Genomic DNA, 17,164 nt, shown 5'->3' with positions numbered 1-17,164 from the left:
GCTGCCATTTTCTTTTCTGTTTCTAGAATAGAGCAGAAAAAAAAAAAAAAGAAAGTAAGACTGGACTAAGGGCTGCATCTAGGGCAGTGATGGCTAACCTCTGCACTCCAGCTGTGGTGAAACTATGACTGAGCATGCTACATTAATTTCTATGGAGTTCTGAGCACATCCAAGCAAGTGGGGATCTTGGGAGTTGTAGTTTTACCACAGCTGGAGTGCTGGAGGTTAGCCATCACAGGCCTAGGGTGAGGCATGATGAGGGTTTGGATGGAGCATGCAGAGTTGGGAAAGCGGAAGTTAATCCCAGAGCCTGGGGTCTTGAATGGTCGATCTATGGGGCTAAAAGGGGGTAGCAAGCCAAAAGCCCCCACCCAGCTTCACAAAGTAATGTTGGGGCATAATCTTTTCACAGCAGTCGAGGTGGTGGTGGGGGTCTTCAAAGTTGGATGCAATTGTAACAGAAAAACTGCAGCACTCTCCAGCCTTGATCCTCAATGCTTTATTTCACCAACAAATGCGACGTTTCGATCAGTGTGATCTTTCTCAAGCAATCGGTCTTCAAAGTTGGGGCAGTTAGAAGCTTTGGAGTGGAGGGCCCCATGAACAGGTAGACAATACGGTCATAATGACCATGATTTGAACATAGCCTTATTTTAATTTATTTTTAGTTTTATTTAGTGGGACTCTAGGAAATTACCTCTTTGTGGTCAGTTTTTTTTTTTTTACTATTTTTATGTGATTACATTGACCTTACATATTTTATATAACTTTTCTTCCAGGGAGTAGCTATAATTATGCTGCTGCATTCAGCTCTCAGAGATAAAGATTACTTTGAAAAACCAGATGAATTTTATCCAGAACATTTTCTTAACTCTGATGGAAACTTCAAGAAGAACGAGGCCTTCATACCATTCTCAATAGGTAACATAACAATAAATAACTTTTTTAGGTGGTTGTACGGTGGCACCTCAAGTAAAAGTTGGTTAGAGGACGACCATTGTACGTTGAAATTATTGTATGTTGAGACTAGTGTTGAGTGAATCAAAGTTAAACGAATTGACTTCGATCGAAATTTCAGGAAAAATTTGATTCTTCACAAATCTGAATTTCCTGGCGCTTTGTGGTAAGAAATCAATTTTTCCTGAAATGGCGGTAATAAACAAAAAAAAAAAAAAAACATACCTCATCCATTTGCTCACAGAGAGGTCATCAGGGCCATCTTGATTAAACAAAATGCGCCAAATCTCGCAAGCTCTGGCGTGTAATGGCGTCTGCCCAGCGTGATCACATCATCACATCAGGATGCGCAAGATTTGAGGCGTTTTCTTCAATCAAAATGGCCACGGCAGCCTCTCTGCAAGCAAATGGATGATGTGAGTATGTATTTTTTTAACCTCTTATTAACCCCTGAAAGGCCTCAATGTGACTGTCAGATGCCGTGATCAGCGTTGAATGTGACATCTAAGAAGGTCCAATGACGGGAGGGGTTTTACACTGCGATCACTGTTCCCCATCATTGCGCCCGCTATATACAATATAATGCAATTTGTTTGTCAACTTCAACGAAGCAGCCAAATCAAATTTTTGATAACTTTGCCCATCTCTAGTTGAGACCATAACTCTGTGAAAAAATTCCAAGGCCAAAAAAATTTATAAATAAATATTTAAAAACTAAGAAAACCTAAAAACAAGAAAATATCAAGGTTAAAGAAAAATTCTTGGAAAACAAACGTTGTAAATCAGTTTCTATGTAGAGGACAGGGGCTTCTTCAGGATCCTGTACAGTACACAGTGTACTAGAATAGTTGTCATCACCTGATATCCATGAACTTCGGTAATAAAGGGGTTTTACCAGTGAAATGCCCAAGCTGATTGGCCAGATCTACTAGTCAATCACACGTTTTGCAGATTGGCAACGTCTGTGCCACCTTCAGATGCTCCTCTCCTAAATTTCCTTGAATTTGTTTAGATATTTCTTGTGAAACAAATTCAATAAAATATCGAAACATGCTAGCAAAACCCTTGAGAGAGTGCAGTTCACATTACAACCACTGGGTAGCCACAAATTGACAAATACAGCATAGACATCTCCTGACAGAATATGTTGAAATCATGTTTGTTTGAAAAGATGGTCATCCTGCACTACATATCTCAGGATATGTTGCATAAAGAGGGAAGGTAATGAAGGACACATTCAATTGCATTCTTCTAGTCTCGTGTATCAAACCGCCCAGACCGAAAGGCACTTTAAAGATATTTTCCAAGCTCTGGGCACTGGTGATTAGCCCCGCTGATCAACAGAGTGAGCATCATGTTTTGTTTAAAAGGCAGTTGCTTAAAGTAGTAACAATATATTTCTCAGTACCTTCAAGTTCATTGGTCACATGGCCTTTGAGCAACTTAGTCCCATTTAAGTGAATAGTGTATAGTATGAGAGCTTGTCCAACACTGCAGCCGGTTTAAAAAAAACATCTTAAACAAAGGGTTCTCTGTAGTCCGACCACAAAGGAACAGATATTGATGATCTATTCTGAGGATAGGTGGTCAATATTTAAAGCTTGGGAAATCCTTAAACATAAAGGCATCAGTTTTAGATACTGTAAAACCCATTAAAATGCTAAGAGGGAACCAGATTTGAAGGACGGCTAAATATATATAAAAATAAATAAAAAAAACAAGGAAGATGAATTATGTATTTTTTTTTTCCACTCATTTATTTCTTTCTTTATGTTCTAGGGAAAAGAAGTTGTGTTGGCGAGACCTTGGCTAAAATGGAGATATTTATTTTCTTTACGTCACTGTTGCAAAACTTCACATTTCAACTACCACCTGGAGCTAAACTTGACCTTACTCCAGCTATAGGGATTACAAATTCCCCTAAATCTTATGAAATGTGTGCTGTACCTCGCTGAATCACTGATTACCATTGATTGTAATATGAAAGACTAAGGGAAACTGGCTTAGTTAGTTACCCATAACAACCAATCTGATTGTTCCTTTCATTTTCCAAAGGAGCTTTGAATAAGGAAACATGGAATTTGATTGGCTGCTGCCCTAAGCCAGTTTTTCTTACCACCAGTTTTAAGTAACTTATAGTAATATAGTTTATGAGGCTGAAAAAAGACATCTGTCCTTCCAGTTCAGCCTGTTATCCTGCAAGTTGATCCAGTGGAAGGCAAAAAGACCCCTGTGAAGTAGAAGCCAATTGTCCCCACTTTAAGGCCTCTTTCACACGGAAAACATGGTATTGGGCTGGATAAGATGTGTCGTGGGAAAATGCGCGATTTTTCAGCGCGAGTGAAAAACATTTTAATGCGTTTTGCACACACGTGAGAAAAATCGGCATGTTTGGTACCCAAACCCGAACTTCTTCACAGAAGTTCAGGTTTGAGTTAGGTGTTGTGTAGATTGTATTCTTTTCCCTCCTAGCATGTTATAAGGGAAAATAATAGCATTCTTAATACAGAATGCTTAGTAAAATAGGGATGAAGGGGTTAAAAAAAAATCCACTTTTCGCGCAGCCCGGCTTCTCTTCTTTCTTCTTTCTTCAGGACCTGGGTAAAGGAACTTTGATGACATCACTGCGCTCATCACATGGTCCATCACATGATCCATCACCATGGTGATGGATCATGTGACGGACCATGTGATGAGGCCCATGGTGCTGGATCATGTGACGGACCATGTGATGAGCGCAGTGAAGTCACCACAGGTCCTTTTCCTCCTGCACAACAAAGAAGAAGAAAGAAGAGAAGCCGGGCTGCGCGAACAAGTGGATTAAGGTGAGTTAAATTATTATTATTATTTTTTAACCCCTCCAGCTCTATTTTACTAAGCATTCTGTATTAAGAATGCTATTATTTTCCCTTATAACTATGTTATGAGGGAAAATAATAATGATCGGGTACTCATCCCGATCGTCTCCTAGCAACCGTGTGTGAAAATCGCACCGCATCCTTACTTCCCTTTGAATGCTTGCGATTTTCACACAGCCCCATTTACTTCTATGGGGCCTGCGTTGTGTGAAAAAATGCACAAAATAGAGCATGCTGCGATTTTCACGCAACGCACAAGTGATGCTTGAAAATCACTGCTCATGTGCACAGCCCCATAGAAATTAATAGGTCCGGATTCAGTGCGGGTGCAATGCGTTCACCTTACGCATTACACCCGCGCGGAAATCTCGCCCGTGTGAAAGAGGCCTAAGGGAAATCAGACTCAAATCAGAAAAACTCCCGGGATCAACGACCCATTTCTAGTAGCTATAGCCTGTAATATTATTACACTCCAGAAATACATCCAGGCCCCTCTTGAACTCTTTTAGTGAACTCACCATCACCACCTCCTCAGGCAGAGAGTTCCATAGTCTCAATGCTCTTACCGTAAAGAATCCATAGTCTCACTGCTCTTACCGTAAAGAATCCTCTTCTATGTTTGTGTACAAACCTTCTTTCCTCAAGACACAGAGGATGTCCCCTCGTCACAGTCACAGTCCTGGGGATAAATAGATGATGGGAGAGATCTCTGTACTGACCCCTGATATATTTATACATTTATACATGTTAATAAATCTCCCCTCAATCGTCTTTTTTTTTTTTAAGTGAATAACCCTAATTTTCATAATCTTTCTGGGACCTGTAGTCCACCCATTCAGGTTATTAATTTAAATGTTCTTCTCTGAACCCTCTCCAGCTCTGCTATGTCTGCCTTGTTCACAGGAGCCCAGAACTGCACACAGTACTCCATGTGTGGTCTGACTAGTGATGTGCATCTATCACACCAGCGTTTTTGCTGGATCCATCATGTTATGAACGGATCCGGTTTTATTATCTTTAAAATAGCCAAGACGGATCATTAACACTATTAAACGTCAATGGGGGATGGATCCGTTTTCTATTGGGTCAAAGAAAATGGATCCGTCCCTATTGACTTACATTGTGTTTTAGGACGGATCCGTCTTGCTCCGCACCACATTGCGGAAAGAAAAACGCTGCTTGCATCGCTATGCTGTCCGCGATGGTGACGCAACCAAATGGAACAGAATGCATTCTGGTGCACTCCATTTCGTTCTGTTCAGTTTTATCAGTGAATAGAGACAAAACAGAAGCGGTTTCCCCAGATTTTGAGATCCTATGCCGTATGAGGTCTCAATAGAGGAAAGGGAAAGCGCAATTGTGAAACTAGCCTAAAGTGGCAGGACTATGTTCTCATCACTGCATCTATGGCCCTTTTGATGAAACCCATTATCTTATTGGCCTTGGCAGCAGTTGCCTGACACTGGTCTCTACAGTTTAGTTTGCTGTTCACTAAAATTCATTTTCCATGTCAGTGTTACCCAGTGTTTTACCATTTAGTATGTACGGGTGACTTGCATTATTCCTTCCCATGTGCATAACCTTACATTTGTCAGTGTTAAACCTCATCTGCCACTTATCTGCCCAAGCCTCCAATCTATCCAGATCCCTCTGTAGCAGTATATTGTCCTCTTCTGTGTTAATTGCTTTATACAGTTTAGTGTCATCTGCAAGAATTGATATTTTACTGTGCGTGCCTTCTACAAGATCATTAATAACTATATTGAAGAGAATAGGGCCCAATACTGACCCCTGAGGCACTCCACTAGTGACAGTGACCCAATCTGAGTGTGTACTGTTAATAACCACCCTCTGTTTTCTATTACTGAGCCAGTTACTTACCCACATACAGACGTTTTCTCCCAGTCCAAGCATTCTCATTTTATATACTAACCTTTTATGTGGTACAGTGTCAAACGCTTTAAAGAAGTCAAGATATAGAGTTATAGAAACTGATTAAATTAGTTTCACTTGACTGATCCCTCATGAAGCCATGCTGATATGGTGTTATTTGCGTATTTTCAGTGAGGTACTCCAAGATAGCATCTCTTAGGGTACTTTCACACTAGCGTTTTTTGTTTTCCGGTATTGAGTTAAGTCACAGGAGCTCAATACCGGAAAAAAACTGATCGGTTTTATCCAAATGCATTCTGAATGTAGAGCATTCCGTTCAGGATGCATCAGTTCAGTCCCTCACGTTTGTTGGACGGAGAAAATACCGCAGCATGCTGCAGTTTTCTCTCTGGCCCAAAATACTGAATACTTGCCGGAATGTCGGATCCAGCATTAATTTACATTGAAGTGTATTAGTGCCAGATCTGGCATTAAGTGTTCCGGCAAAACGGACCCGGCTTTCCAGTCTGTGCATGCTCAGACCATTAAAAATGCAAAAAAAATCAATACCGGATCCGTTTTTCCGGATGACACCGGAGAGACGGTTTCGATATTTCAAAGCACTTGTCAGACGGATCCTCACCCGTCTGACAAATGCCATCAGTTTGCGTCCGGATTGCCGGAATCCTCTGCCGCAAGTGTAAAAGTACCCTTAGAAAACCTTCAAACAGTTTACCCACGACAGATATTAAACTTACCGGCCTATAGTTTCTGTGAAATTACAACTCCCAGCATGGTCTAACAAATAATCAGAGTGTGCTGGGACAATGGTACTAAACACACAATACATAAGTAGAAAATGCAGGATGGGTAAAAGAAAGATATTGTAACCCGAAATAAATTCACATTCAAGATCTGAACCCTAAATTTATTCAGATTCCAGATCATTACAAAGGTGGAAAAAAGACACCTCAAAGCCATTTACCATTAGATAGGTCTCTCAACTTTTATTAAATGTTGATATAGCATCTGACATTACTACATCTTGGAATAGGGCATTCCACAGTGTGACAGCTCGAACTTTAAAGAATTCTTTCCTATATGTATGTCTATATCGCCTTTACATGTAAAGAATGTCCTCTGGTCTTCTGTAATGTTCTTGGAAGGAATAGATTATGTGCCAGTACTTTGTAATAAGACTTATCTCTGCTCCTCCTATAGCTAATGTTTAGGAATGAGTTGAATACTATGTAAATATTATTTTCCTCCTAAATGTCATCTCTAGGGATGAGCAAACCCGTGGAAGTTCGAGTTCGCCGGGTTCGGCCAAACTTCAGGTCAAAGTTCGGGTTCGGGACCCGAAATTGACCCCGAACCCAGACCCCTTTAAAGTCAATGGAGACCCAAACTTTACTTTATTATTTTCCGTTATAACATGGTTATAACGGAAAATAATAGCATTCTTAAGACAGAATGCTAAATAAAATGGCCATTGAGGGGTTAAAAATAATTTAAAAAACTCATCTCATCCTTTTGATCGTGCAGCTGGTATCCTCTTCTTTCTGCAGGACCTGCAAAAGGACCTGCGATGACATCACCGCACTCACCACATGGTGAGCACGGTGACATCAACGCAGGTTGGTGTTTTTAAACCTTCAATGGCCATTTTATTTAGCATTCTGTCTTAAGAATGCTATTATTTTCCGTTCTAACTATGTTATAATGGAAAATAATAAAATCACCCGAACCTGAACTTCAGTGAAAAAGTCTGGGTTGTCCCGGTACCCGAACTCGAAAGTGAAATTGTTAATTATTAGAGTTTAGCGAACGCAAACTGTAAAGTTCGGGTTCGTACCGAACTTTAGGTTTTTCGGCACCCGGACCCGAACCCGAACATTTACGAAAAAGTTCGGGTTCGGTGTTCGCCACTTTCTTGGCGCTTTTTAAAAGGCTGCACAGCAGGCAATTAACAAGCGTCATACTACTTGCCCCAAAAGGCCATCACAGCCATGCCTACTATTGGCATGGCTGTGATTGGCCAACTGCAGCATGTGACCCAGCCTCTATTTAAGCTGGAGTCACGTAGCGCCGCCCATCACTCTGCTCGGATTAGTGTAGGGAGAGGCTGCAGCTGCTGTGAGGGAGAGATCAGGGAGAAATCTTATGAAGAAATGCTTTTTTACTCAGCGATCTACAGCAAATGTGTTTTATGGGTGCAGTGCACAATTGTTTTAAGCCTGCCCTGAGCCAACTACTGCTGAAAACTAACTTTTTTTTACTTCAGTTTGTCAATATCAATACATAATCGGCAGACATTTTATGCAACGATAGTGCACCAGCACAGGATATCTGCATGTCTGCAAGTCCAGAAATACAGCGTTTTGCTTACTAGGGTTAAAATTATATATTTTTTTAACATAGTGCAAATCTAGGATTAGATGTGCAAAAGTGAGTGTCACATTTAGGCCAGAAATACAGCTTTTTGCTTACTGGGGTGAAAAAAAAAAAATCTGTTTCATATAGTGCACATCTAGAATTAGACATGCATAAGTGAGTGTCACATTTAGGACAGAAATACAGCTTTTTGCTTACTGGGGTGAAAAAACCCTCTGATATACTACACATCTGGGATTAGACGTGCATAAGTGACTGTGAAATTTAGGCCACAAAAACGGCTTTCTCATACTGGGGCATACTGGGGTGAAAAAAATACATCTGTTTCATATAGTGCACATCTAGGATTAGACGTGCATAAGTGAGTGTCACATTTAGGCCAGAAATGCGGCATTGCGCTTACTGGGGTGAAAAAAAAACATCTGTTTAATATAGTGCACATCTAGGATTAGACGTGCATAAGTGAGTGTCACATTTAGGCCAGAAATACAGCATTTTGGTTACTGGTGTGAAAATAAACCCATCTGTTACATATAGTGCACATTTAGCATTAGACATGCATAAGTGAGTGTCATATTTAGGCCAGAAATACGGCTTTGTGCTTACTGGGGTGAAAAAACCCTCTAATATACTGCACATCTGGGATTAGACATGCATAAGTGAGTGTCACATTTAGGCCAGAAATACAGCTTTTTGCTTACTGGGGTGAAAAAACCCTCTGATATACTGCACATCTGGGATTAGACGTGCATAAGTGACTGTGAAATTTAGGCCACAAATATGTCTTTCTCATACTGGGGCATACTGGGGTGAAAAAAAACCATCTGCTTTATATAGTGCACATCTAGGATTAGACATGCATAAGTGAGTGTCACATTTAGGCCAGAAATACAGCTTTTTGCTTACTGGGGTGAAAAAACCCTCTGATATACTGCACATCTGGGATTAGACGTGCATAAGTGAATGTGAAATTTAGGCCACAAATATGTGTCTCATACTGGGGCATACTGGGGTGAAAAAAAAAACATCTGCTTCATATAGTGCACATCTAGGATTAGACGTGCATAAGTGAGTGTCACATTTAGGCCAAAAATACGGCTTTGTGCTTACTGGGGTGAAAAAAACCCCCATCTGTTTCATATAGTGCACATCTAGTATTAGACGTGCATAAGTGAGTGTCACATTTAGGACAGAAATACAGCTTTTTGCTTACTGGGGTGAAAAAACCCTCTGATATACTGCACATCTGGGATTAGACGTGCAAAAGTGAGTGTCACATTTAGGCCAGAAATACGGCTTTGTGCTTATTGGGGTGAAAAAAACAAACATCTGTTTCATATAGTGCACATCTAGAATTAGACGTGCATAAGTGAGTGTCACATTTAGGACAGAAATACAGCATTTTGCTTACTGGTGTGAAAATAAACCCATCTGTTTCATATAGTGCACATTTAGCATTAGACATGCATAAGTTAGTGTCACATTTAGGCCAGAAATACAGCTTTTTGCTTACTGGAGTGAAAAAACCCTCTGATATACTGCACATCTGGGATTAGACGTGCATTAGTGAGTGTCACATTTAGGCCAGAAATACGGCTTTGTGCTTATTGGGGTGAAAAAACCCTCTGATATACTGCACATCTGGGATTAGACGTGCATAAGTGACTGTGAAATTTAGGCCACAAAAACGGCTTTCTCATACTGGGGCATACTGGGGTGAAAAAAATACATCTGTTTCATATAGTGCACATCTAGGATTAGACGTGCATAAGTGAGTGTCACATTTAAGCCAGAAATGCGGCTTTGCGCTTACTGGGGTGAAAAAAAAACATCTGTTTCATATAGTGCACATCTAGGACTAGACGTGCATAAGTGAGTGTCACATTTAGGCCAGAAATACAGCATTTTGGTTACTGGTGTGAAAATAAACCCATCTGTTTCATATAGTGCACATTTAGCATTAGACATGCATAAGTGAGTGTCACATTTAGGCCAGAAATACAGCTTTTTGCTACTGGGGTAAAAAAAACCTCTAATATACTGCACATCTGGGATTAGACATGCATAAGTGAGTGTCACATTTAGGCCAGAAATACGGCTTTGTGCTTACTGGGGTGAAAAAACCCTCTGATATACTGCACATCTGGGATTAGACTTGCATAAGTGAGTGTCACATTTAGGCCAGAAATACTGCTTTTTGCTTACTGGGGTGAAAAAACCCTCTGATATACTGCACATCTGGGATTAGACGTGCATAAGTGACTGTAAAAATGTAGGCCACAAATATGTCTCTCATACTGGGGCGGAAAAAAAACATCTGCTTCATATAGTGCACATCTAGGATTAGACGTGCATAAGTGAGTGTCACATTTTGGACAGAAATACAGCTTTTTGCTTACTGGGGTGAAAAAACCCTCTAATATACTGCACATCTGGGATTAGACGTGCAAAAGTGAGTGTCACATTTAGGCCAGAAATACGGCTTTGTGCTTACTGGGGTGAAAAAAAACCCCATCTGTTTCATATAGTGCACATCTGGGATTAGACTTGCATAAGTGAGTGTCACATTTAGGCCAGAAATACAGCTTTTTGCTTACTGGGGTGAAAAAACCCTCTGATATACTGCACATCTGGGATTAGACGTGCATAAGTGACTGTGAAATTTATGCCACAAATATGTCTTTCTCATACTGGGGCATACTGGGGTGGAAAAAAAACATCTGCTTCATATAGTGCACATCTAGGATTAGACGTGCATAAGTGAGTGTAACATTTAGGCCAAAAATACGGCTTTGTGCTTACTGGGGTGAAAAAAACCCCATCTGTTTCATATAGTGCACATCTAGAATTAGACGTGCATAAGTGAGTGTCACATTTAGGACAGAAATACAGCTTTTTGCTTACTGGGGTGAAAAAACCCTCTGATATACTGCACATCTGGGATTAGACGTGCAAAAGTGAGTGTCACATTTAGGCCAGAAATACGGCTTTGTGCTTATTGGGGTGAAAAAAACAAACATCTGTTTCATATAGTGCACATCTGGGATTAGACATGCATAAGTGAGTGTCACATTTAGGCCAGAAATACGGCTTTGTGCTTACTGGGGTGAAAAAACCCTCTGATATACTGCACATCTGGGATTAGACTTGCATAAGCGAGTGTCACATTTAGGCCAGAAATACAGCTTTTTGCTTACTGGGGTGAAAAAACCCTCTGATATACTGCACATCTGGGATTAGACGTGCATAAGTGACTGTAAAAATTTAGGCCACAAATATGTCTCTCATACTGGGGCGGAAAAAAAACATCTGCTTCATATAGTGCACATCTAGGATTAGTCGTGCATAAGTGAGTGTCACATTTTGGACAGAAATACAGCTTTTTGCTTACTGGGGTGAAAAAACCCTCTAATATACTGCACATCTGGGATTAGACGTGCAAAAGTGAGTGTCACATTTAGGCCAGAAATACGGCTTTGTGCTTACTGGGGTGAAAAAAAACCCCATCTGTTTCATATAGTGCACATCTGGGATTAGACTTGCATAAGTAAGTGACACATTTATGCCAGAAATACAGCTTTTTGCTTACTGGGGTGAAAAAACCCTCTGATATACTGCACATCTGGGATTAGACGTGCATAAGTGACTGTGAAATTTAGGCCACAAATATGTCTTTCTCATACTGGGGCATACTGGGGTGGAAAAAAAACATCTGCTTCATATAGTGCACATCTAGGATTAGACGTGCATAAGTGAGTGTAACATTTAGGCCAAAAATACGGCTTTGTTCTTACTGGGGTGAAAAAAACCCCATCTGTTTCACATAGTGCACATCTAGGATTAGACGTGCATAAGTGAGTGTCACATTTAGGACAGAAATACAGCTTTTTGCTTACTGGGGTGAAAAAACCCTCTGATATACTGCACATCTGGGATTAGACGTGCAAAAGTGAGTGTCACATTTAGGCCAGAAATACGGCTTTGTGCTTATTGGGGTGAAAAAAACAAACATCTGTTTCATATAGTGCACATCTAGGATTAGACGTGCATAAGTGAGTGTCACATTTTGGACAGAAATACAGCTTTTTGCTTACTGGGGTGAAAAAACCCTCTGATATACTGCACATCTGGGATTAGACGTGCAAAAGTGAGTGTCACACTTAGGCCAGAAATGCGGCTTTGCGCTTACTGGGGTGAAAAAAACAAACATCTGTTTCATATAGTGCACATCTAGGATTAGACGTGCATAAGTGAGTGTCACATTTAGGCCAGAAATACAGCATTTTGCTTACTGGTGTGAAAATAAACCTATCTGTTTCATATAGTGCACATTTAGCATTAGACATGCATAAGTGAGTGTCACATTTAGGCCAGAAATACAGCTTTTTGCTTACTGGGGTGAAAAAAAAAACATCTGTTTCATATAGTGCACATCTATGATTAGACGTGCATGAGTGAGTGTCACATTTAGGCCAGAAATACGGCTTTGTGCTCAGTGGGGTGAAAAAAACCTTTGATATACTGCATATCTGGGATTAGACGTGCATAATTGAGTGTCACATTTAGGCTAGAAATACAGCTTTTTGCTTACTGGGATGAAAAAAAAACATCTGTTTCATATAGTGCACATCTAGGATTAGACGTGCATAAGTGAGTGTCACATTTAGGCCAGAAATACGGCTTTTTTCTTACTGGGGTGAAAAAAATACATCTGTTTCATATAGTGCACATCTAGAATTAGACGTGCATAGGTGAGTGTCACATTTAGGCCAGAAATACAGCTTTTTGCTTACTGGGGTAAAAAAACCCTCTAATATACTGCACATCTGGGATTAGACATGCATAAGTGAGTGTCACATTTAGGCCAGAAATACGGCTTTGTGGTTACTGGGGTGAAAAAACCCTCTGATATACTGCACATCTGGGATTAGACGTGCAAAAGTGAGTGTCACATTTAGGCCAGAAATACAGCTTTGTGCTTACTGGGGTGAAAAAAAAACCCATCTCTTTCATATAGCGCACATCTGGGATTAGACGTGCATAAGTGAGTGTCACATTTAGGCCAGAAATACAGCTTTTTGTTTACTGGGGTGAAAAAAAACCCCATCTGTTTCAAATAGTGCACATCTAGGATTAGTCGTGCATAAGTGAGTGTCACATTTAGGCCAGAAATACGGCTTTTTGCTTACTGGGGTGAAAAAAAAACCCATCTGTTTCATATAGTGCACATCTATGATTAGACGTGCATGAGTGAGTGTCACATTTAGGCCAGAAATACGGCTTTGTGCTCAGTGGGGTGAAAAAACCCTTTGATATACTGCATATCTGGGATTAGACGTGCATAATTGAGTGTCACATTTAGGCTAGAAATACAGCTTTTTGCTTACTGGGATGAAAAAAACCCATCTGTTTCATATAGTGCACATCTAGGATTAGACGTGCATAAGTGAGTGTCACATTTAGGCCAGAAATACGGTTTTTTCTTACTGGGGTGAAAAAAAACCATCTGTTTCATATAGTGCACATCTAGAATTAGACGTGCATAGGTGAGTGTCACATTTAGGCGAGAAATACAGCTTTTTGCTTACTGGGGTGAAAAAACCCTCTGATATACTGCACATCTTGGATTAGACGTGCATAGGTGAGTGTCACATTTAGGCCAGAAATACGGCTTTGTGCTCACTGGGGTGAAAAAAAAACCTCTGATATACTGCACATCTGGGATTAGACATGCATAAGTGAGTTTTACATTTAGGCCAGAAATACGGCTTTTTGCTTACTGGGGTTATAAAAGCCCTCTGATATAGTGCACATCTGGGATTAGACGTGCATAACTTACTGTGAAATTTAGGCCACAAATACCGCTGTCATATAGAGTTTAAAATAATTTTTTTTTTGTGCAATACCCTACATCAGGGGTTTTATTGCCGGTTAATTATTTTTAACAGACTTAACCACTTTTTACTTTGCTTTGTGAATGCTAACTATGAGGCAAACATCTAATAAGGGACGCGGTCGTGGTGGTGGTGGTGGTGGAGCCTCTGGTGCAGGGAGAGGAAGTGGCCGTTCTGCCACAGCTACACGTCTTACTGAACCTACTACCTCAGGTTCCAATAGCCGCCAGAATCTACAGCGATATTTGTTCAGGCCTAATGCCGTTCTAAGGATGGTAAGGCCTGAGCAGGTACAGGCGCTAGTCAATTCGGTGGCTGACAGTGGATACAGCACATTCACATTATCTCCCACCCAGTCTTCTGCAGAAAGCGCACAGGTGGCGCCTGAAACCCATGCCCATCAGTCTGTCACATCACCCCCGTGCATATCGGGGAACCTGTCTGAGCCTCCAGTCATGCAGCAGTCTCTTATGCTGTTTAAAGACTCTGCTGGCAGGGTTTCCCAAAGGCATCCACCTAGCCCTTCCCCAGGGGTGGAAGACATAGAATGCACTGACGCACTACCACTTATGTTTCCTGATGAGGACATAGGAATACCACCTCAGCACGTCTCTGATGATGACGAAACACAGGTGTCAACTGCTGCGTCTTTCTGCAGTGTGCAGACCGAAAAGGAGGTCAGGGAGAAAGACTGGGTGGAAGACGATGCAGGGGACGATGATGTCCTAGACCCCACTCGGAATGAAGGTCGTGCCACTGACTTTCAGAGTTCGGAGGAAGAGGCAGTGGTGAGACCGAGCCAACAGCGTAGCAAAAGCGGGAGCAGGGTGCAAAAGCAGAGCAGCCGTCGCTGTAACGGACCGTTTCAGCAGACAAGGGGTTAAAATCCGTTTAGGCGATATGCCCCTTTCTGAGAGACAGGCACAGCTACTGCAGAACACCAAACTCCCGAACTGGATACAAAATAGCACTCCAAACTGGGACCTCACGAATAGCTGCTAGCAGACGAACAGGAATCAGCTTACACTCCTGGCAATCAGTCTCTAACAGCATACAGTGGATCCCTCCAATAACGAGACAAGGCTCCGTGTTGAGGGTCAAGCAGTGGTCTGACTGTACTTCAAGTACAGCCTCTTTTATTTATAAACCACAAACATAGTACTGCCCACAGGGTTTTGAAATACAACCAATCAGTAATTTACAACACATACAATGTAAGAACAGCAACCAATCGTTCACGCCCCCAGAGGACCAGAAGGGAGACTGCGACACAGGACAGATACAACATATCCCCACAATGCATCATGGTTTCCTCCTCTCTGTCCCGGAGACAACCGAGGAGCAATCCAATTATCTCTCAGGACAAAGGGAAATCGCCAATACACATGTGGATACAACAGGACAGACATCACCATTTAAACACACAATGGGACAATAGAAACACACCCAGCATATTCCTCCCAAGCTGACAAGTTACACTTATTATAAATTGTTACAACTTTGTGAGTTTACATTGTCCATACATATAACTTACATCAATTTAAACAGTATAACTTGGGGACAAACCTATCCAAAATTGTTCAGGGGTTTAAAAGTTAGTATGGGCCATAATCCTGAGGCAAGAGGCTTTTAAACAGGCCTCTCCAAAACCCAGTGGCGAGGTTGGTTTCGCCACAGTCGCCAAAACAGTTTGCCTGCTACTGGCCACCATCACCAGGGACCGAGCACACCAAAGGCAGCTTCAAGGAGTTCCCTGGCATGGCACTTCTTCACACAATGTGCTGACGACAAGACCCGAGTAGAGATGTCCCGAATAGAGTTGAGCGAACACCTGGATGTTCGGGTTCGAGAAGTTCGGCCGAACTTCACGGAAATGTTCGGGTTCGGGATCCGAACCCGACCCGAACTTCGTCCCGAACCCGAACCCCATTGAAGTCAATGGGGACCCGAACTTTTGGGCACTAAAAAGGCTGTAAAACAGCCCAGGAAAGAGCTAAAGGGCTGCAAAAGGCAGCAACATGTAGGTAAATCCCCTGCAAACAAATGTGGATAGGGAAATGAATTAAAATTAAAATTAAAAAAATAAAAATGACCCAATATCAATTGGACAGAGGTGCCATAGCAGAGAATCTGGCTTCACGTCAGCAGAGAATCAGTCTCTTCATGCCATAGCAAAGAATCTGTCTTCATGTCAGCACAGAATCAGTCTCTTCATGCCATAGCAGAGAATCTGGCTTCATGTCAGCACAGAATCAGTCTTCATGTCATAGCAGAGAATCAGGCTTCACGTCACCCACCACTGGAACAGGCCACTGTCACACATTTAGGCCCCGGCACCCAGACAGAGGAGAGCGGTCCCGTAACAGAGAATCTGGCCTTTTGTCAGCGCAGAATCTGTCTTCATGTCATAGCAGAGAATCAGGCTTCACGTCACCCACCACTGGAACAGGCCACTGTCACACATTTAGGCCCCGGCACCCAGACAGAGGAGAGAGGTCCTGTAACAGAGAATCTGGCCTTTTGTCAGCACAGAATCTGTCTTCATGTCATAGCAGAGAATCAGGCATCACGTCACCCACCACTGGAACAGGCCACCGTCACACATTTAGGCCCAAGCACCCAGGCAGAGGAGAGAGGTCCCGTAACAGAGAATCTGGCCTTATGTCAGCACAGAATCTGTCTTCATGTCATAGCAGAGAATCAGGCATCACGTCACCCACCACTGGAACAGGCCACTGTCACACATTTAGGCCCCGGCACCCAGACAGAGGAGAGGTTCATTCAACTTTGGGTTGCCCCGCAATATAATGGTAAAATGAAATTAAAAATAGTATTGAATGAGGAAGTGCCCTGGAGTAGAATAATATATTGTTAAGGGGAGGTAGTTAATATCTAATCTGCACAAGGGATGGACAGGTCCTGTGGGATCCATGCCTGGTTCATTTTTATGAACGTCAGCTTGTCCACATTGGCTGTAGACAGGCGGCTGCGTTTGTCTGTAATGACGCCCCCTGCCGTGCTGAATACACGTTCAGACAAAACGCTGGCCGCCGGGCAGGCCAGCACCTCCAAGGCATAAAAGGCTAGCTCTGGCCACGTGGACAATTTGGAGACCCAGAAGTTGAATGGGGCCAAACCATCAGTCAGTACGTGGAGGGGTGTGCACAGGTACTGTTCCACCATGTTAGT

General features: G+C 41.9%; 1 protein-coding gene across 1 annotated transcript in view; it reads left to right on the top strand.

Annotated features, from left to right (window-relative positions):
• LOC120999913 (cytochrome P450 2C15-like) overlaps positions 1-2,912 on the top strand; it is a 166,500-nt gene extending 163,588 nt beyond the window's left edge. Inside the window, exons 8-9 of the mRNA XM_040430961.1 lie at positions 780-921; positions 2,737-2,912. Coding sequence (XP_040286895.1) covers positions 780-921; positions 2,737-2,912 — 318 coding nt within the window. The remainder of the gene's footprint in view (positions 1-779; positions 922-2,736) is intronic.
• The last annotated feature ends 14,252 nt before the right edge of the window (positions 2,913-17,164 follow it).

This window comes from Bufo bufo, chromosome 4 (genome assembly GCF_905171765.1).
Source record: "Bufo bufo chromosome 4, aBufBuf1.1, whole genome shotgun sequence".
Taxonomy (NCBI): Eukaryota; Metazoa; Chordata; class Amphibia; order Anura; family Bufonidae; genus Bufo; species Bufo bufo.
Note: the sequence above shows the minus strand (reverse complement) of the source record. Positions and strands in the feature narration are given on the sequence as shown.